This window comes from Dendrobium catenatum, unplaced genomic scaffold, assembly GCF_001605985.2.
Source record: "Dendrobium catenatum unplaced genomic scaffold, ASM160598v2 fragScaff_scaffold_716, whole genome shotgun sequence".
NCBI classification, from domain to species: Eukaryota; Viridiplantae; Streptophyta; class Magnoliopsida; order Asparagales; family Orchidaceae; genus Dendrobium; species Dendrobium catenatum.
In genome coordinates this window covers 12,148,684-12,171,059 of record NW_021319178.1, presented here as the reverse complement: position 1 = coordinate 12,171,059, position 22,376 = coordinate 12,148,684, and the positions used below count along the sequence as shown (strand labels likewise).

Sequence of the window (22,376 nt, the reverse complement as noted above, 5' to 3'; positions counted from 1 at the left end):
AACGTTCATATTCTACATGTCAGCCATGGAAGTATTGGTGCCTAAGAAGGAAATATTACTACATTTCTCTTCTAAATATATCTATAGTATGCAAGTTTTTCTTGTTCCTATTGCGAGTTTGTTCATCCATTTGTTTTCTAGCAAAATAAAAGAGAGCTTCTGATATTGATACAGATCAAAATTATTGGTTCATATGGCGCAAGAGCAAGACAGGATCTTCCTCAGGTCGTCAAGCTTGCTGAGACCGGCATATTCAGCCTTCAAAATACTGTTACAAGAAAGTGCAGATTTGAAGAAGCCAACCAAGTCTATAAAGATCTTGACGATGGAAAGATTGTCGGCCGAGCCGTCATTGAAATAACCGAGTAATTGGAATCTATTTGATCTGGAAATACTGTTATGTGGACTTAGCAAGGCTTGAATTTTATTCAAATCTTTTTTGAATAGGGTTCAAATAAGGTGCGAACATGATCAAAATCTTGTTGGAAAAAGGTTCAAACCTTAGTCAACTATGATTTTAACTAAATTTAATTATGATAGATACAATAAAGTGTGTTCCAACAATTTTAACATCACATATTATAATGCATCAAAATTTTGAAGTAAACACAATATGGTGTAACTTAGCAGTTATAATATCATAGAAAGCTGTGTCACAACTATTATATAGCAGATTATAAGATAAATACAATCAACAGTGATAACATAGTCCAGTTCAATCCAATTGCTATATAACATGTTAGAATGTTAAGCATTACATCTAAAATAACTTGGAGTTTTTTAAATTTACAAAAATTTATATGTTTGTGTTAAATTATAACTTATATGAATTTCATGATTCACATACAATGTATATATTTGAAATTTGAAATGATTTGTTAAATTTTAAATTTTTATTTGGTGGCGCCGCACTTCTATGTGCTCGATCGCTACATCATTATGAGTACTAGGGTGGCATAGTAGTGTTGAGAGTTAGCGCAACGACACTCACTTCTCTGTTTTGAGGAACTGTTGAAAGTGTAGTGATGTTGTGCATTTGTATCACAGTGGATAAGGGTTGGGTCAAATTTAAGCGGTTCTCTCTATTAGTCCTGCAATGCTGGGAAACAATGTATTGCGGTGCTAATTAAAATATTTTTATATATATATAAGTTGTTCGTATTTAATTTTATTTTCTATTTACTAGGAGAGCGAGTGAGAGAGCTCTAGAGAAAATAAAGGAGAGGAAGACAGAAAGGAAGAGATTTAGAGGCAGTAGAGTTGAATTTGATCATAGGGTTGTTATAGAAGTTGTTCTTCTTGTGATAGGTTATTGAAAGTTTACTTTAGTTTTCAATTTAAGGTTTGGTTGGTTGTAAAATTAAGGAAAAATAATTTTTGGGTTTTTGAATAACGTTTTACAGTAAAATTTTAAGTATTTCATAAAATACCTTTATTTGATTCCATTGACAGGAATTTTATAGAATTTCATCAAGTATTTTTAATTCAAGAAAAGTTTGTGCATATTTAATAATTTAGTGAATGCTTAGATGTAACAAGAATCACACTTTACAATGATATTGAAATTTATAATTTATGGTGATTTCATAACATAATTATCATGTGAAAATGCCAGTGCTTTAATATAATAGTAAATATTGTTTAAGTGCTTCATTTATAAAGTTGTAAGTATTGTTATTTCATGATATGGATCTAAATCATTTATGTGTATTCATATCATTGCTTTGTACATAACATGGTGAAAAAGAGATTGGAGGGGAATTGAAGGCAATATATGTAAGATGATTTGGTCATGCGAAACTATTATCCTCCATTTATCATTGTGATAGATGAGAGATAAATGTGGAGTTATAGCTTATTTTTCCTCCATATGTATGTATGACGGATGAGAGATGAATATAAAATTATTTCATCCATTTTTCTTTGTGATAGATGAGAGATGAATTTGGAGTTGTAGACAGGCTTATCCACCATATATGTGTGTGATAGATGAGAGATAAATGTGGAGCTATAAGTAGGCATGTGAAAGAAGATAAAGGAATTGGGATAATTAGCTTGTTTTCGTACAGTACACCCATGACTATTTGTGCAGGTTCCATTCATAGGTGTGTCTTACATGTTACATCTAGGTCAAGCGGAAGGAATTCTCTCTCCTCTCTCAGAACAATCACTTTGAGGGACTCACTCAAGAGCTAGGAATGAGCTTAACATTGAAGGAAAATAGACCATCTTCGACCATCACATCCAGGCAGTCAGCCTCCTCGAAGAGGGAGACCTCAAAAGTTCCTCTCTCTTAGTCAGACATATATTTATCCATGCTAGCTAAACTCAAGTTCCCCAAGATAAACATGTCAACAATTATGCAAACAAAATCTATTTCTCCTATAAGACTTCCTCACAATTGGATCAACCTCAAGACTGCATCAAGACACTACTCGCCACTTTCGCCTCAATGGGGCGACCTTAGACTTGTTTCTTTCTATACGTCATCTTGACCTCCTGACTGCATCCATATACTACTCACCCCTTTCACTTTAACATGGAAACATCAAATAGCTTCCTTACTAATATCGATTTGATCCGTGAGTTCATCCTACTCGCATCCCCTCTTATAGTAATCACTATTCATTTTGAATTAGATGACCGAGCTACAAACGAAGATAGATGTGTGGGGTCTGAAAATTTGGCCCTGACCTCCCCGCATTGCTTTTTCGGGGGATTTTTAATGAATTAAGTTTCGATCCGAGTTCTGATGGGTTTGTAGATAAGACACTACCCAGATATTTCTGATTTCATTTTGTAAGGACTTCAAGATCCGAGTTCTGATTTCCTGTAGGCACAAGCCAGCATATAGTAGTAACACGGGTTTTGGGTATTTGAAAAGTTTGATGTTTAAAATTAAAATTTCACCATCTTGCACTTAAAGCAGATGGTGAGGGAGTGATGATAACCCAATCAAGATCCCATGTTTCCATCATCCCAGGCCTTTATGGTCACTGGTCTACTTAGTTAGAGGAGGTAGTCGGCCCAACCTAACAGAAATAGCATTGTCAGCAGCCATAGGTTGTGTCGTCCAAGGTTACCTTGTAGACTTGAGATGGACGTTTGTCTAAGGGATTAAATTTGAATCCACCTTAGCTGATAGAGAGATTTGTGCCCTATTGATTATATCTTATTAATTCACTTCTTAATGATTTGACGCCATTGGGGAGCATACAGGCGCTAACCATAACCATAATTTAGAGGTGTCATTTGACGGCGAACCACCCAGTTTAGAGGATCTCAGTCATAATTGTTTACCTATAGTGTCCTTTCATGGCAAAACCATAGGTATGGTGTCATATGGCGGTGAAACCAATGGTTAGAGGACATGTGTCACGTCCTTACTAGTAAGAGACATATTGAGAATGAATCTTAATGATATTCTCGATTATACCTTAGCTCTTTATGAGCTGAAGTTGTTTTCAAATTTATCCACCTGGGCAAACTATTGCGGAGGGTGGATGTGTATTTTCTTTAAGTATTTGATGATTTAACTTTAATTTTAAATATCATGAGTTTGGAACTTCTGAAAATTTGAATTTTATGGGTGTTTGGGATAATCTAAAACATATAATCCCCTCCGGTTGAGATAAACATTCAATACGTTCATCATTGGAGTGTTTAGGATCATTTGAAAATATTTGTGTTTTTTGAGGTTTGAGGGCATTTGAAAATATTTGATTCCCTTCGATTGATATAAACATTCAATACGGTCATCATATGTGAATTAATGGGTAGTTGTATTTTATTCATTGGACCTTGTAGACTCTATTTACTGGTCGTTAGAGGATCGGGTCTATAGGATATATGTTTTGTTGATTAATTTTTATTGTCATAGACCTTGAAGGCCTTATATGAACGTATAAAATAGATATTCCGGTCGACACCCTAATCGTATAATTGTTTGATAATTCGATCCGTGTCGACTCCTATTTATCGATATAGAAGGATCGGGCTCGAACTGGGGTTCATGTATTAACCCACACAACATTTCTAAATGTCATGTGTGTACCCATAACACGCTCATTGGGATCCCATACGGGTGTTTGGGGGCAATTTATAATTTTTTTATTGAACCTTGTCAACTCCTATTTACCTATTTAGGAGGATTAGGCTCATATTTATTGACCCATACAACATCCCTTGATGTCACGTGTGTTCCTACAACACGCTCGTCGATGTTCATGAGGGTCATATGATTACACATGCCCTTTTGTGTACCTATATGCATACATATTAAAGTACATGTGCGGGGGCATTTTAAGATGTTCACATGTGATGCAGAGGGGTGTTTAGCTGCATAAATGGCTATTACTACCAGATACATGAGGTTTTATTTTGGGCTTTGTTGACACCTTCTGTCTGCTTGTATGAGCATTATAGATTCGATGGCGTGGCATCATACTCCAGTGGCCCATGGTCTTTCATTACTGATTCTCCGCTTTTGCTTATAGGTGAATTGCGGCATTGTCACCCGATTAGCATGAGATACCTTTTTATTTTTATGTAGACTCCCTTTCTTATTCATCGAGAGGTCTTTTTAAGTCTCGTATATGAATCAATAAGTAGCTCTTCCATTATGCCATCATCATCATTTTCTATTGTTGGCTTAAATAAACAGTCAATCATTTCAACCTTAAATGATTGCATTCTTACTGATGCCCTATACTTTGAAATCAGCGGCTATTGCCTTGAAAATAATCCTTTTCAAGATCTACAGTATTATGAGTTTCTACAAGATGTAGCATACATAGTTAAGTAGTTGACCTCTAAGATAAGTTGAGGTATTTGAGTGCTCTTGTCATTCATAATATCTTCAATAAGAGCAATAGTATGATTGTCATGGAGGTATTGAAGGAATTTGCATTTATTGAAGGAACTTTGAAACACTAGGAAGTTTAGTTTGAATTTGCTCAAAAATCTCTTCTATTCTTACAGGAAGAAGGGTGCCTTCCTTATACAAGGGTCTCTTCGAGGAGTCAACCGATGCTCGTATTTGTCATATACTCTTATATGCTTTTATGTTCATAAGGGTCCTCTACAATGTATCCACTATTATTATCCACAAATGGATCGTATTTATTTACAGGGACTGGTCATATTCAATATGATCTCTTGGAAGTGTTCGTAGAAGAGTCATTGTTTCTGCATCATATCCACCTTTCACTAATCTCAGATGGTATGAGGTACTTATTTGTAGTGACAGGTCTTTCACTATTGATTGTCAGTGTTGTCGTCTTAATCTATAGTCACTATTACTTATATTGGGGATACATGTAGGATACACCTATGTATTTAGCATCTAGATGTTGTTGTTCGCAAGTATAGTGCATTCAACCTCATAAGGACCATTGTGGAAGTCCACTGCATCCATAAACATCATTTTTTATGTATAGTATATTCAGGTATTAAAGATTGATCCCTATTTGTAGTTGATCATACTAATAATCATTCATTATTTATATGCCTTGGGGTCTTTATTCATCAATTGCTAATGTCATCCTCTCAATCTACATGTTAATTATTATTTGCATGATGGGTCTTTGCATGTGGGTAGTACTTATGCATTTTGTAGTTGACTGATGTTGATTATAAGTTAGTTGCATTCGAAAGTTTTCCACTACAAGTCCCCTGCTTATGATTTGAAACTTGTTTGAATAATCAAAATTATTATTTTTCATTTATATTTTGATTATTTTAGTACATTTTAGTATTTATGGTTTTATTCCCTGATGTTCAGTTCAAGTCCCATGTTTATTCAGTTCAGGTTCAATTCCTTATCGTTGGTTCAGGTTATGTGCATTTCTGTTTGAGTACAGGTCCTATGTGTTGCTGCTCAAGTGAAGTCTTCTTATTATTCAGGTTTTGTGTACTATAGTTTGAATTTTGGCAGCATCTTGACATATACTTTATTTGGGGGAAATGCGAGGAGTCATAGCCCTCCTGCCACATCAAGAAAGACATGCACGGTTGGTGTTTGCATACATCACGATCGTAGTCTTCAATCCCACCACGTCAAGAAAAGTGTGCATGGGTTTTCAGAGAAACCTATTTAAAATGTATAGTAATTTTCTCGTGTATGGGTACTTAAAATTTTGCCCCACCATGCTAAGAAAAGCAAACACAAGGCTTGTCTATCTCACTATAAGCGCCACACTAAGTTCTCTCCTACCATGCTAAGAAAGCGTGCATATGGGTTCCCTTGTTAAATAAACCATGAGATTATAATGTGTATAGAACTTCTTCACGAGCTTCAAGTTCTATTTCAGTTGAATATAATGTTAATGTTCTTCATGTTCATTATTATTGAAGTTAGTTTATCTTAAAGATATGTATGTTTATGTATGTATTTTTTTCAATCTATATTTGTAGTTTTTGTTTGAATGATGCTTATGAGTTTCGAATTTAAATTTAAATTTTTATGGTTTAAACTTAATATTTTATACATAATTATCCATTAATATCATTTAATTGAATAAATAATTAATCATATATATAAGTTTCACTAAATATCATGATAATAAGGCAACCTACAGAGATAATCAATCATCCTCCAATTCTTATATATAACCATTAAACATGTCTATATGAAACTAATTATAAAATATTTCTTATTTTTACAAATATAGATATGGCTGATAGATCTAGGCGGCGATGTGGTGGGCGTCGTACCACCCATGAGGAGTGCGAGGAGGAGACAATTCGAGAACTGATCATAGCATCTCTAAGAGGACTGCATAGGGCTCATGATCTTGATCAGGTTACAACTAACCTCAAGTATAAATAAGTTTATTCTCAAGTGCATAGATAATTATCTTTTTTTTCTAATGGTTATTTTGTTTTCTTTCCAACAGGCGTCTCCATTGGTTGCTTTAACACATTTACAAACGGCACGTGAGTGGCCAGTGGAGTGCCCCCTCATGATTTATATTTTAAGAAACCTTGGGCTATATAACATTCGTCATCTTCAGTTTATACGTCTTGATCATAACCTAATAATAACACTTGTAGAGAGATGATGTCCACTAACGAACACCTTTTATTTCATGGTCGAAGAGATGACAATAAGGCTCCAAGATGTGCAGGTTATACTTGGACTGAGAATTGATGGGCCAGCCGTCGTGGGCCCAAATATGGTGGGTGTAGGTCGTCGTTGGGAATCCACTGGCTAGCATGTTATGATGATCTCCTTAGTACACATCAAGACAGGGATATTATGTATCATGCACTAGGTGATGAAGATGACACGGCCACATTCACGATGGATAGTGCGTAGTTAGAGTCAATGCTCCCATTACGTTGGCTCCGATGGATATTCTATAGGGATTCATAAAAAGAGTTAGCTCCCGATCCTTTTCTTCATCATGTTCGGGACTATATCCTCTTCATAATTCGGTGCTTTTTGATACCAGACACGTTGCAATCACATGCGTCATTATAGTGGTTGCCCTTATTTATGGACGTGGAATTATTTGGACGAATGTCTATTGGCAGTGCTGTACTTGACATATATACAGAGAGCTGTGTAATACAACTAGAACCACACGTACTTAAATTGCTGGATATGTAGTATTACTATAAGTTTGGTCATGGGAGCGATTGTACATTGGGAGACCCACACTACGTGTACTACGAATACACGATTTCGGTGGCAGACCTCATGGGAGTAGGTATTAATGTTTAATTACTATAAAAAAATACACTCATATGAAATTTCATAATATTATTTTATGTTATCTACAGGTGGGCCGAATATCGGATATGTAAGCTCCCATCCAAAAACACGATGACATATCATGTTGATTTGGACAGTTTAAGACTTAGTCAAGTAATACAAAATTCTTATCTTCTCCCCTCATACATTTATTAAATATCAAGAATCACTAATAATCTTTAACTTCATTGATACTAGGTGAGCATGACTACATACACAGATGAGATTCTTGCAGCTCTGCTTAGCCAATATTTGGAGGGGAGGGACATTTGGCATGTGCCCCTCATTAGCTGGAAGCGTACCGAGTGGCATCTACTTGATCGTGTTATGAAATATTTTGGGGGAGTACAATTCACTAATGTTCCTTCGATGGAACCAAATTTTAAAAAGAATTAATGGAAGAGGTGGAGCAGATTTAGATTGGACTATTCAATATCAGAAATACCTTGAGCTATGGGAAGAAAGGAGAGGGTATGTTGTCGTAATAACTCCACCAGAAGGTACATGTAATCGGGAGTTAAGCACATACCTATGGTGGTATAGTAATGGGCGTTGATTTATCTATTACAACCACAAACAGAGCCACCAGAAACTTTCTTTCCTCGATCTTCAGGAGAACGATTGATGGTATGTGACATTATTTATTAACTTTTTTTACATGTTTAATAAAATTGAATTTGATAAACATATCACATCTTATAGACTGACCACTACATACATTCAACTGCTATTCTAGACCCATTGGCGACGAGGGAGGGCAACGAAAAAATGCAAGTTTATTACAATTAACAGTTGACCAGGTAACGAAGCTCTCAGCTAGAGTGTAGCATTCAGTTTATATCGACTACATTACTTTTGACACCACAATAGATGAGAGGAGTCAAATTAGAGCCGAAGGAACAAATTCTCATAGAGCTCAAGGAGCAAGATGGTCAACCTCAGACGCTCCATCTAGATCCATGAGAAGTCGTTGCCGCCAAATTACTGAGAGGGAACCACCTAGACTTTCAATGCTTACTCTGTCGACTAGCTATGATATGATTGGGGCAGGGCCATCCACACAACATTAGAGCCCATTTCGTGAACAGGAAAGTGATTCACATGAAATATATTATGGTACACCATCTCAACATCCCATAACACATTCATTTTTTCCCATTGCTATTCCAAAGTGGATGTCAAGTGTTGGATTATCGACCTCCCCTCGTAGTAAAATATATTATTAATGGGAGGACAACCATCACAACAATACATTGATGCAACGCAACATCAATCAGAATTTCTAGAACAAGAAGAGAAATTTATTGAGGAAGATCAACAGCTACAATGACAAAGAAGAAGAGCCCCAAATAAATATACTCTCGGTAGTAGGGCTCTTCTGCATCATCGATAAATGACCTATGATAATGTATTCTCTTATTTATACTCATCATTTCATGTGTATGTGAATGTTTATTGAATAGTTGTTTTTAAATATGTAAAATATTTTAATGATTATTTATGCTGCACTCAATTTCAATACTAACATGAGCTTAGATTATATATAATTTACATAATATTATAACTAATACCAATTTAAAATAATATAACATTTACTTTAAAATTTCTGTTATATTTCAGATATCACGTCAACTAATTAATAAAAATTATAACAATTTCTAACATAATGATAAAAGCTTAATAATAAAATACTATATTAATTATTATATTACTATCTTACTTGAACTATAACTTAATATCCAATATGTATTAGTATATCTTATTTTTATTTATAAGATCAACAATTTTTTTAGTCATTTCACATCATCTTTTTTTCCATGCTACATAGGAATACACTTGTTAAGGAAGAAAAACTACATTACTACAAAATGTACTATTCTATCATGAAAATAATAAGAGGAGCACCGACGCAGTAACTAATTGAAGAAGGAAGTAGTCGTATACATAAAAGTTTGGCTTACAGTACATACAAGATCCTAGAAGCAAAGGCAACTACAAATGAAATTTTTAGATGTGTTATGCAAACTTAGGGGGAAGACGAAGATATCATCATATGGAATGAAAATGATGATGTTATGAAATTAAGGCAATATAGATCTGATTTTAAACTTCGAGATGTTGGTTGGAAATTGTTAAATGATAGATTTTGTAACATGGGAAGCCACCTCGTATCATTAAATTTTCTAAAGTGACGTATTCGATAACTTGGTCGTGACAAAGAAGGTATAGTTGAGCCGAATGTCGATGCTTGATATAAATCACTGTATTCTATACCATTATTAGTGCCCTAAAGAAGATAAAAGACTTTTAGATAACTATAAAATGCTAATGCAATGTTCTCAAGATGGAAATGGAAAAAAAAAATTTTAGATGACGAAGATTGGAACCAGGTTCAACACGGATTTATGTTCCACTGCAAATGTTATCCAACACAAACACAACTTCAAGCTCGTGTACGACATGTACTTAGAATATAACAATGTTGTGTATTGATATATATGATAAGAGTATTATTTGTATATATGATTATGCTGCTAATTATCCTAAAAACTTCTAAATCGGCCTTATCACATTTCAATAAAGCAAGTTTCAGTGAATTTTTAATTTAAATACAATCTACTAAATTAAATATTTCTATTATTTAATAATTTTAAAATCTAATTTTTAAAATTATTTACATTTCTTTATCATTACTAATACTACGATATCTTCTTCAATTATTTAATTTACTCTTTTTATTTAGTTTATGGAAAATAAGGTATTTCATAAATGGTCTTTTTATTTTTTCCAAAAACAAATTATTTAAAATTTAATTATAAATAAAATAATTTATAATATATTCTTTCTTTCAACCTATATTATTCTTCCATTTAAAATTTTTAATTTAATTATATCTAATTTACCTTTATATATTATATTATAATTCAACTTATATTTCATGAAATATTTCAATTAAGTTATAAATACCTATATTTTAAATTTTTTTCTCCGATTATTAATTCATTCATTCAAAATAATTTAAACAAATAACTAATATAAAAAGTTTAACTATTAAGATGATAACATTTTCATAAATTAATTATTAAAAAAAGTATGATAATGCGCGAAAATTATCATACAAAAAAAAATCATTGCTCATGAAAATACAAATATAAAAAATTATTGAAAATTCGATTTTTTATATTAATAATTATTAATAATAACTACGGTAAGCTAATATATTTAAAAAAAAAAATTAAAAGACAATACCCAATAAAGAAACCCAACAATAAAATGTTTTCATTTCACAAACAAAAAATTATCATTGGCATATCATAACTTCAAACATAATGCCCAGAGAGATTGAATCACATAAATATTAACTGTCGCAGATTAATTTTATATGTGCAAGTCTTAAAAAAACCTAAACCCTCGATTGCCCGTCCAACGATATGCTCACTGGAATCTTTGTCCAAATCATTTAGATGTGGAGCTGAATACGAGGAAAATCATGTGCGTTACAATGATTTTAAGTAATGTGCCGAATCATTCAGCGTATTCCATAGAATGCACCGAAAGATTCAGCACAATTCACACAGGAGGACACGAAAATGAAGAATACGCTTATTTGATTGGCACGTTCAAAGAATGCGCCGAACAGATCAGCGCATTCTTTGAATGCGCCAAACCAAGCAATGCATTTACTCATTTATAATTTTTTTTAAAAAGCCTGCTTATTCCTTTAAATGTCACTTAAAGGATGCTCCTTTCCGGTTCTGAGTTCTGTTCTCTCAATGCTCCGTGCCGACCTAGATCGGCCATAGATGACTATGGCAGAGAATTCCTCCTGCGAGTTCCCCACCATTGACCCCAACTTTTTCGACCTCATCGTGTACGGCAGTGGCCTCCCAGAATCCATCCTCGCTGCCGCCGCTTCTGCTGCCGGCAAAGCTGTCCTCCACATCGATACCAACCCTTTTTACGGTTCGCACTTCGCCTCCCTCCCCCTGGCCTCATTTTCCTCCTTCCTCCAATCCACACCTCTCATATTTCCTGAGCGTTCCGCTGATGGGTCCGCTTCCTCCTCCACTTTCCACTCCATCGAATTGGAAACTCGTTGCGTGTACTCGGAAGTTGAGATCGCAGAATCGCCGATGCCTGAGCATTCAGAAAGATTCATCGTTGATTTATCCGGGCCTAGGGTATTCTACTGTGCGGACATGGCGGTTGATCTGATGGTGCGATCGGGTGCCAGCCATCATGTAGAGTTTAAGAGTGTCGAAGGGAGCTTGATCTATTGGGACGGGCGACTATGCGCGGTGCCGGACTCGAGGCAGGCCATCTTCCGCGATCAGAATCTTTCCCGAGCGGAGAAGGGCCAGATGATGAGGTTTTTAAAGCTGGTGCAGGCCCACATTGCGTCGGAGTCCGAAGCGACTCTGTCGTGTGAGGGAGCTTTAGGGATATCGCCGGAGGACTTGAAGATACCGTTTTATAATTTCCTCCTTAAGCAGAAGCTTCCCCCCAAGATAAGAACGATTATTTTGTACTCTATTGCATTGGCTACTTTTGATCAAGATGATGGAGTTGATTGTCGATATACAATCAAGACAAAGGAGGGAATTGAGAGGATTGCCCTTTATATTTCATCAGTTGGGAGGTTGCCCAATTCGGTTGGGGCATTTATCTATCCCATTTATGGCCATGGGGAATTGCCTCAAGCATTTTGTCGATGTGCTGCTGTGAAAGGGGCTCTATATATCTTGCGTATGCCAGTGATATCTCTTCTCATAGACAAGGTAAGCAATCAATATAAAGGTGTTAAATTAGCTTCTGGTCAGGAGATATTTAGCCATCAACTTGTTATGGAACCATCGTTTACAGTTTCGTCATCAGCTCTATCTTTATTGGATTACAAAGTTTTGGATGGTTCAAACCTTGCTACTATGGTTGCTAAAGGAGTGATCATAGCAAACAAGGCCATCCAGCAAGATTCATCTAACATTCTCGTGCACTTCCCCCCTAGATCTTTGTTCTTTCAGCAGTCAACAACTGTACGAGCTCTTCAAGTGTGTAGCAGTGTGGCAGTATGTCCTACTGGAATGTTTCTAGTTTATCTTTCAACTCCCTGTGATGATGCTAGTCTGGGAAAAGAGTGTATACGTGCTGCCATGAGAACACTTTTCACTGTACCTGACGCCGATAGTTTTGATGGAATTTCCTCAAATAATGAAAACACTGGAGCATCCAAGCCAACAGTTTTATGGAGTGCCATTTACATTCAAGAGCTAACACATGCGGCCACATTGGGTGCTATATATTCCACTCCTATGCCTGATGAAAATCTTGATTACTGGAATTCATTGGAATCAACAATAAAGTTATTTTCCTCTATGTATCCTGAGGTGGAGTTTCTTCCCAAAACCAAAGTTCCTGAGAACGTTGATGAGGATGATTCGTTGTCATAGTGATGAATGTGGACTATATCTGTGAAGGGCCATGAGCATTCACACTTTTCAACATAAGAACGTGAGAGAGTCCACGCTGATTTTGAGATAATGCTCTTAATTGATTGACAAGTTGTGCTGCCTTGTGCCTGAGCAAAATTTTCTTTCTTCCAATGATATTTCTGGTCTTGCACTTGGTGGCTTTAAATGTTGGTCTGAACTCCATGAAAGTCCGTCATTACCATGCATTATTATGTGTGATCGTCAGGTATTCCTTCTCAAGTACAAAGTGTTGTTCATAAGTGCAGGCTTATATATATTATTTGTGCTTTAGCTTTTTAACACGGAACTTGATTGAAACCTTTAGCTCGATCTTGTCTTAATTATTTTTATAAATTTTATTCTAAAAAAAAAAATTGAGATAACACATCAGCAGGTCACACCCACAAATCTAAATTTTAATATTCCACCAATATATGTGGGTACTTAATTTAATGTAGTTATTCATAAAATATTGTACTAAACAAGATAGGACTAGCAAATAATAGAAATTAAAAAAGCTTTGCACAAAAATAAATAAATAAGTAGTTTATATATATATATATATATATATATATATATCAAAATAAAAAGTAGTACATGTTGTAAATCAGGAATCAAGATTGAGATTAAGATTTTTTATGATAATAAAATATTTTTATTCTGATTTTATTGTTTCTACTAGCATATAATGGATATTTCTATTTCTTTCTGTGTACTAAAATTTCAGAGAAATTATATACTATTCCGAATTGTTGAAGACTTCAAGATAATGTAGAGTAGGATTTCATATAATAGAGTATGTATATCTTTATTTTTATTTCTTAAGTTTGACCAAGTGTGATTGTAATTGGGTAACTGTGCACACACATACAGGGGAGAGAGAGTGATAAATTGTTTTTTAAGACTAATCATATTGTATGATATCTAATCATACTATACGATTTGACATATATTTCGTCCAGAATGTAGTTAATCAAATCATGGCTTGAATTTTTTTTATAGTTCATACTGTACGATGTTAAGTCTTACAAATGACTGAAGAGTACAAAATTATGTTTGTATAAGATTGTATCGAATGAACACATTAATTTTTTGAACTATTCGTACAGTACAATCTACCTTCTTACACACAAGTCACAGAGTATGAAATTAGGTTTGTACCAAATCTTATCGAATGAACACATTTATTTTTGAACTATTCGTACAGTACGATCTACCTTCTTACAGATGACTAACATAGTGTAAAACTAAGTTCATCCCAAATAGTATTAAATGAACACATTTATTTTTTGAATTGTTTGTATAGTATGATCCTCATTAGTACTGACAACTAACAGTGTATAAAATTAAGTTCATCTAAGTTCATACCAAATGAAGCCCTAATGTTTTAAACTGTTCATACCGAATGATCCATGATCATATAGTACGAATGTAGGATGGTTCTCAAATTTTAATTTTTGAACCGTTTTTTATGTGTTTGTTATATAAAGAGGGCTCTAAACCTATCTCAATTATCCTTTGCTTCAAATTTCTCTTGAGAGGGACCATTGAGAGTGTGTTTGGGAGAAATTTTGTGAGTGAAGAATGAGAGATCTAGTGAATAGAAATTGTGAGAGATTCACAAGTTTGCCCAAAGTGAGGATCTCTTTATTTTCTTCAAGTTTCTACCCAACTTCTTTAGAGGCCCCTGAGAAAAGATCTTCAAGATTGGATCAAGGTTATCTGCCTTCACCAATAGGGTGAAAAAGAATGTAAAGGTACACTGCTATCACTTGGAGAGTGTAAATGACAACGGTTCTCTGTCACATCGGGTTGGTGGAAGAGAGTTTATAAGGGCTTCTATGCCTTGCTGTAGCGGCAAAAGGAGAGTCACTATTATTTAGTGAAATACTTGGAAAATGATTCTCTAGGGAGGGATGTAGGTCAAGTTGGATCGAACTACTATAAAATTTGGTGTTCTTCTATTATCTTTAATTTTTCCCGCATTTTTATTTTTCTGCATTTAAAATTTTGTGGTTGAAAATTCTTTGTGATAATTATTTTTATAAACAATTGCATGTTTCAGGATTAGTGATTTAATTTTCTAAAAATATATAAAAAGTTTTTCAAAAATGTAAGAAATTTTTTTTTATAACTAGTGCACCCCCCCACCCCCTGGTTAGCTTGGGGACAGTTCTATAAGGTCTAATAACCTATAAAAACTTTTAAGTGGTATCAGAGCCAATTTCTAAAATTAAGGTTTATACTACTTTTTAAAAAATGATCATGACTAATTTTAAATCTTATGGTTACTTTTCTACAATCACTTGACTATCGCATTTGAATATTAGTACAGGAAGTTTATACTAGACCTACTAGAATTATTAGTGGCATCAAAATAGAAATGTCATTTACTAAATGGACTTTAGAAGAAAGAGAATTAGCATAGTTAAATTAAAAATATTTAAATAGTTTTTTTGTGCTTTGAAATTTGAGAATTATATATGTATTTCTACTTGTAATACTGGAAAAGAAATTTAGGAAAGATTTTGCATAACTTATGAAGGAACAAATGAGATAAAATAATCTAGGTTGAACATTTTATTACATGGCTATGAACTATTTTGCTTGAAATTAAATGAGTTAATTTTTTATATGTATATAAGATTTATTCAGATTATTACCTCATTACAAGCTTTAGGTAGATAACTTACAAATTTAGAAAAAGTTAATAAAATTTTACATTGTTTACCTACTGTTTATGATGCAAAGATAATTGTCATAATTGAGTCTAAAGACCTGAATGTATATTTTATTGACAATCTACTTTGATCACTTATTGCTTACAAGCAAAGAGAGAATCAAAGATAGATCGATGCAGGTGACAAAAGGAATGAGAGAAATATAGCTTTGAAAGTTGATGATTTAGAGAGTGATCAATCAATATTAGAGGATGAAGAATACATTGCACTTATAACTAAGTAATTCAAAAGTTTCTTAAAACAAAGCAAAGATAATACCAGCATTGGAAAAAGGTAAGTTGAATAAAAATCTAAAAGTTTCTAATAAAGTCATTTGTTATGAATGTAGAAAATTGAGACATATAAAAAGTGAATGCACAAATCTCAAAGCTAATCCTAACAAGGAGAAATTTAAGGAGAAAACTAATGTTAGAAAGAGCAAGAAAAGAATGCAGAGCTTTTTAGGTTGTCTCAGATTCAGACTCTTTAGAAATATAACCAGAATAGGATGTTACAAATTTGTGCTTAGTGGCAGATAAACTTGATTATTAAGATCAAGAGAAGGTATGTGACTTATCTTACGATAAATTATTTAATATTTCTAAGAAAATTTATAATGTATATAGGAAAATTAAAAATTGCATGTTAATCTTAGTATTGAGTATTTGAATTTACAAAAAGAGCATAAAAATCTTAAGAATGATCATGCAACCATAGTTAGCAATCACATGGTTTTGTTAGATGAATTTGATAATTTGAATAAGAAGCATGAATTATTGAAAAATCTTATGTTGAGCTTGAAAATGATTTTAAAGAATTTATGGGTGGCAAACTCATATCTTCAAATAAAATTAAAAGCTAAGGAAAATAAGTTAGCTCCCACACTTGAACAATTTTACAATTCTAACCAAAATCATACAAGTTCAAAACCTATGAAAAGATATTATAACTCATATAGATTAGTAATTTATTTTTCTAGTGTTAAATGCTTTTCATGTGGAATGTTGGGGTATATTTCTCACACTTACACTATTCATAGTAGAACACATTTAGTGTAGAGACCTAAGATACATCAATCACAGTATATAAGATATGCATCTAGATTATCATTGTCAAGAGGTGAACCTAAATTTATCTGGGTTCATAAGTCTAATATTTGATAATTTTGCATAAATGCTCTCATATAAACTCTCGTGAGAGCATTTGGTACCTGGACATTAGATTTTCAAAACATATGACTTGAGATGCAAATCAATTTATATTACTGGAGGCAAAGTGACACTTGGAGATAACACCACTAGGAAAGTGGTAGGTTCAGGTATGATTGCTAACACGAAGAATTTTCTTATTGAAAATATTTTATTGATAGAATGCTTAAAACATAATTTGTTAAGTATTAGTCTTGTGATAAGGATTTTAACATAAAAATTTTACCTACAAGCTACATTATAAGCTAAAATGGAGTTGTTGTATTACATGGAGATAAGGTAAATAAAGTTTACATACTTGATTTAAATTTAATGAAATCTTCTAATTCTTTTTGTCTAAAAGCTATTGCTGATGAATCTTGGTTATAACATGGGAGGGGGCACAGCGTCACATCTCCGGAGTGAAGCGAAAAACTCTGGTCTTATCTCAGTCTTGAAGTTGAAGCGAGACTGCTCAAAAGAGTCTATATTATAAGCAAGTAAGCTCACAGCTTGCAAGGGCCATGGCTCGATATTCAGCTTTGGCACTCGATTGGTGGACTCCTTCCTTATCTTATGAAAAGACTTTGTCATGTAAGTATTAAAAATCTTAGGAATATTACCCAAAAGGAATTGGTTAGAGGCATGCCCGAATTAGACTTCACTAAGGATCACTTGTGTGATGGATGACAATTAGGGAAATAATTCATGTCCTCCTTTCATTCAATTAAAGATCTTTGAACTAGCAAATCCCTAGAAGTCCTTCACATGTATCTCTTTGGACCTATTAGCACTATAAGTCTAAGAGAAAAAGTTTTTGGGTATGTGATTGTTAATGATTATTCAAGGTTCACTTGGATTAGATTCTTATCACATAAGAGTGAATCATTTGATGATTTTAGAAATTTTTCTCCTTAGATTCAGAGGAAGTTAGGTTATGAAATTCTTGCAATTCATAGTGATCATGGTGGACAATTTGAAAATAAAAAATTTGAAATTTTATGTAAATAACAAGGGATAGATCACAATTTTTTAGCTCAGGTCCCCTCAATTAAATGGGGTTATTAAAAGAAAAAATTTTAATTTTGGTAGAAGCTGCTAGAGTCATATTAGCTGAATATTCTCTTCCTGAATATTTTTGAGCTAAAGTGGTTAATATAGTATGTTATGTTCTGAATATGATGAATATTAGATCAAAGTTGAATAAGAAATCCTATAAAATTCTTAAGGGTAGGACACCCAATTGTCACATCTACATGTTTTTGGATGTAAAGTGTTCATTCATAATAATGACAAAACTCTTTTAGGAAAATTTGATTCAAAATTTGATGAGAGAATTTTTGTAGGATATTTAAGTGTTGAAAAATCCTATAAAGTTTTAAACAAAAGGAAAATTTGATTAAAAATGGGAGATTATTGTAAATTAGAAGTCAAGATTGAGATTATGATTTTTGATGATAACAAAATATTATTATTCTAATTTTATTATGTCTCCTAGCATATATTGGACATTTCTATTTATTTTGTGTACTAACACTTTTGGGAAAACATATACTACTACAGATTATTGAAGACTTCAAGATAAGGTAGAATATGATTTCATGTAATAGAGCCCGTATATCTCTTTTTTTATTTCTTGAGTGCAGAACACTATTTTAAATCTTTAAATGTTCAACAACATGATTTTCTTATATCAGAATTATTGAATTGCTAGAAATACAAACTTTTCAATTTACATGATAAATATTCTTAAAGAAAATATTAAAATATCTAGAATACTCATATATACAACCTATAAAAAGTTATAATGTGAAAGTTTAGTAGATATGATATTATCTATGTTTTTGTGCTATGAATATATATTTTTAATAAAAGAAATTCATAATATTAAAACTAAGATAGGCGGAATATAACCTAGCTCGATTTGGATAACATTATGAATTAGATTGATAGTAAAAAGTAGATAGAATTTACTCAAAACTTTCTTTCTGTCTCTAGAACAACAACTTAATTAGTAGAAATTTTTTTGCTAAAATTAAAAAAAAAAATTGAAAATTAATATTTTTAAAAATATTAGGTTGGTGCCATAATGCTCTAGATGGTGGCATCATTGTGTTGGCATTGCTCCATTTAAAATGACCTAAACTTGATAGCTTGACATTGTAGTGCCCCTAAACCCTTCACTGTAATGCTCCCAAGGGAGAAATTCAGACTTCATAATTCATGCACACAGATTCTCAGACATGTTTCAAATTAGAATTCATGCACTTATGCACTTACAGATGCTCATAGACATATATAGAATGAAAATATAGAAATTCTATTACACCAATTTTATCAAACCAAGTCATAATGGGTGTAACCCAATTGTAGCATATATTATAATCTTGTCACCTAAAAAAATGTCTTCCCTTGATATTTCAACACTCATGCCGGATAAAAGGATTTTGGTACAACTGTCTCATCTTAGATTCCTTCTTTTAAGTAGCTTCCCTTATAATTTTGTGCTTCCACCATACTTTAACCATCAAAATCTATTTATTTCTTAGTTTTCAAAGATCATATGTCAAAATTCTTTATGGTTCTTCTCTATTGCTCATAATTCATTATACTTTAATAGCCTCTACAAATATTTAATTTCTAGAATAAGTTATCAATTTCCTCAAAGATGACACATGAAATATATTATGAATATGAAATATATGTTTGGGTAATAATAACCTATAGGTAGACTTCTTAATCCTTTTTATCACTACAAAAGGTCTAACCTACTTTGAACTCAGTTTCCCTTCATTTCTAAACCTTCTTATACTATTAACGGTTGTTGATGCTCATCTTTTACTAATTGATAGGGTACATATTTTGAAGTAAAATCAACCACATCTCTTTTTAATCTTGACTAACATAATATATTTCAGACAATTATACATTGTACTGCTTTTTGGATGTATTGTGAGCTTGAGTAATGTGCCACATGCAAAATCTTATGCCTCAAATCTCCAACACTAGGCACCCATAACCTACTCTTATTAAAAATGGCACCATAACTAGATAACACTAGTTCAAGTTTCTTAACAGATTTGATTTAATCAATCAATTTCTATTATTATATATCTAACTTTTGAGCTTCTTAATTTTTTTCTTGTTGGGATGGTTGTATAATCTTCTAAGCCAACAAACTTGAACCTCGATCAATGTAATTAGCCACTTCTAATTCTATTTTCTCTATATCCTGAACAAAAAAAATCATGAGAAGTGAGTAGAAGACTTAACATCCCAAAAGGCTCCTACTTAGAATATATGCCACTACATTTGCTTTAGGATGATACTTAATAGTAAAATTATAATCCTTAATCAATTTGAGTCACCTTCTATACTTCATATTCATGTCCTTCTACATAAAGATGTATTTTAAGCTCTGATGATTAGTAAAGATCTCACACTTGAATCCGTATAAATTGTGTCACCAAACTTTAAGAGAAAATATAATAACATTAAGATCTAAATTGTACGTCAAATAATTCTTCACATGTAGCTTTAACTTCCTAGAAGCATATATATAACCTTCTTGTGTTGCACCTGAACACATCCAAGACCCTTTAGTGAGGTATCACTGAAACTCAAAAATCTCTCTAAACCTAATGGAATGTTCAAAGTTGGAGCAGATGCTCAACAATCCATTAGTTTATGAAAAACTCTCCTCATAATCAGACATTCAAAATAAATGCTATAAACTTCTGAGTTAGTCTCATTAGAGGCACATAATTTTGATAAAATTTTGTACAAAATTCTTATAATAACCAACCATGCCTAAAAAGTTACATACCTTAGGTACGGTAGTAGGCCTTGCCCAACCAACAATAGCCTAAACTTTATGGAGATATATAGAAATGTTTTCACTACTCTCCATATGTCTAAGAAATAAAATACTATTTAACCAAAATTAACTCTTATAAATTTTGTAAATAGTTGATGTTGCTTCAAAATCTCCAAAACAATCCTCAGATGTGATGCATGCTCCTCCTTAGGCGTTGAATAGATCAAATTCATCTTTGAGTATAATTACAAATTGATCCAAATAACTCATAAATAAAATGTTAGTTAGATCCATAAATATTACAGGTGCATTACTCACCACAAAAGGCACGTCTAATAACTCATAATTCCCATATCTAGAATTAAATCCAATATTTGATATGTTTTCTTCATTCACCTTCAACTGATAATATCTAGACCTCAAGTTAATCTTAGAAAATATAGAAGATCCCACAAGCTTATCAAATAAGTCATCAATCCAAACCAATGGATACTTGTTCTCAATCATCTTATTTGATTCTTTATAATCAATGTACATACTCATAATATCATCCTTCTTCTTTGTAAATAAAATATGTGCTTCCCATAGATACATGCTAGGACAAGCAAAATCTTTATTAACCAACTCCTACAATTTTACCTTTAATTCTTCAAGCTCCTTAAGTGCATCCTGTACGAAACCTTAGATATTGGAGAGGTACCCAAGAATACATCAATATATAATTCAATATCCTATCAAGTGGTTAACTAACCAGCTATTTAGGGAAAAGACATCAAAAAATTCATGCACTATTAAGACATCATGTAAAGATTTAGATTATATTCTCTTTTCTCATATAGATACTAGAAATATAATATAGTCCTTCCTCCATGATTTATCTACTTGCACAATGGATATCATACATGAAAAAATACCCCAAACTCCCAAGAACAAATAACTCTTGCTACAAAAAAATAAAATAAAGCTCTTCTTTAGATAATCAATCTGATCTCTATATCGGCTCAACTAATCCATACACAAAATGAAATGAAACATTGATATAAGTAGTAATATAAAACTAGATCTCCGTTTCATATTAGATATCTAAGTCACAAAAAACACCTTACTAATTATCATATCATCCTCAGTCAGTATAATAACATACAAAAATGGGTATTAATATAGAAGAAAATATAACAAGTTGAAGTATCTCTCATAAATGATTGAGTGACTACGTCCATAATCAAATAAAATATGATAATGCAAATAAAAAATGTATGTCACACCTATAACCTCATCTGGAATAGGTCTTCCCTCATATTGAATCAAACTGTATACACATACCTAAATAGGGCTAGAGCAACGAAACCACTAGATTCCCTCTAATTACTTCTAGATGATCTAGCCATGAAAAAACCACTAATCTCTTCTAAAAGATTCCTTAGTAAA

At 32.8% G+C, this 22,376-nt stretch overlaps 2 protein-coding genes across 3 annotated transcripts in view; both read left to right on the top strand.

The window, feature by feature from the left end:
- The window catches only part of LOC110109138 (alcohol dehydrogenase), a 70,342-nt gene extending 69,939 nt beyond the window's left edge, over positions 1 to 403 (top strand). Inside the window, exon 8 of the mRNA XM_028696099.1 lies at positions 175 to 403. Coding sequence (XP_028551932.1) covers positions 175 to 369 — 195 coding nt within the window. The 3' untranslated portion in view covers positions 370 to 403. The remainder of the gene's footprint in view (positions 1 to 174) is intronic.
- Positions 404 to 11,491: 11,088 nt separating this feature from the next.
- On the top strand, positions 11,492 to 13,552 carry LOC110109140 (rab escort protein 1). Of its 2 annotated transcripts, XM_020840078.2 has the most exons (2): positions 11,492 to 12,495; positions 12,535 to 13,552. In XM_020840078.2, the coding sequence occupies exons 1-2, from the start codon at positions 11,560 to 11,562 to the stop codon at positions 13,201 to 13,203; spliced, it is 1,605 nt and encodes a 534-aa protein (XP_020695737.1). In that variant the 5' UTR covers positions 11,492 to 11,559; the 3' UTR covers positions 13,204 to 13,552. The 2 variants fall into 2 exon arrangements, with proteins under 2 accessions (XP_020695737.1, XP_020695736.1); XM_020840077.2 differs by having other exon boundaries at positions 11,494 to 13,552.
- The last annotated feature ends 8,824 nt before the right edge of the window (positions 13,553 to 22,376 follow it).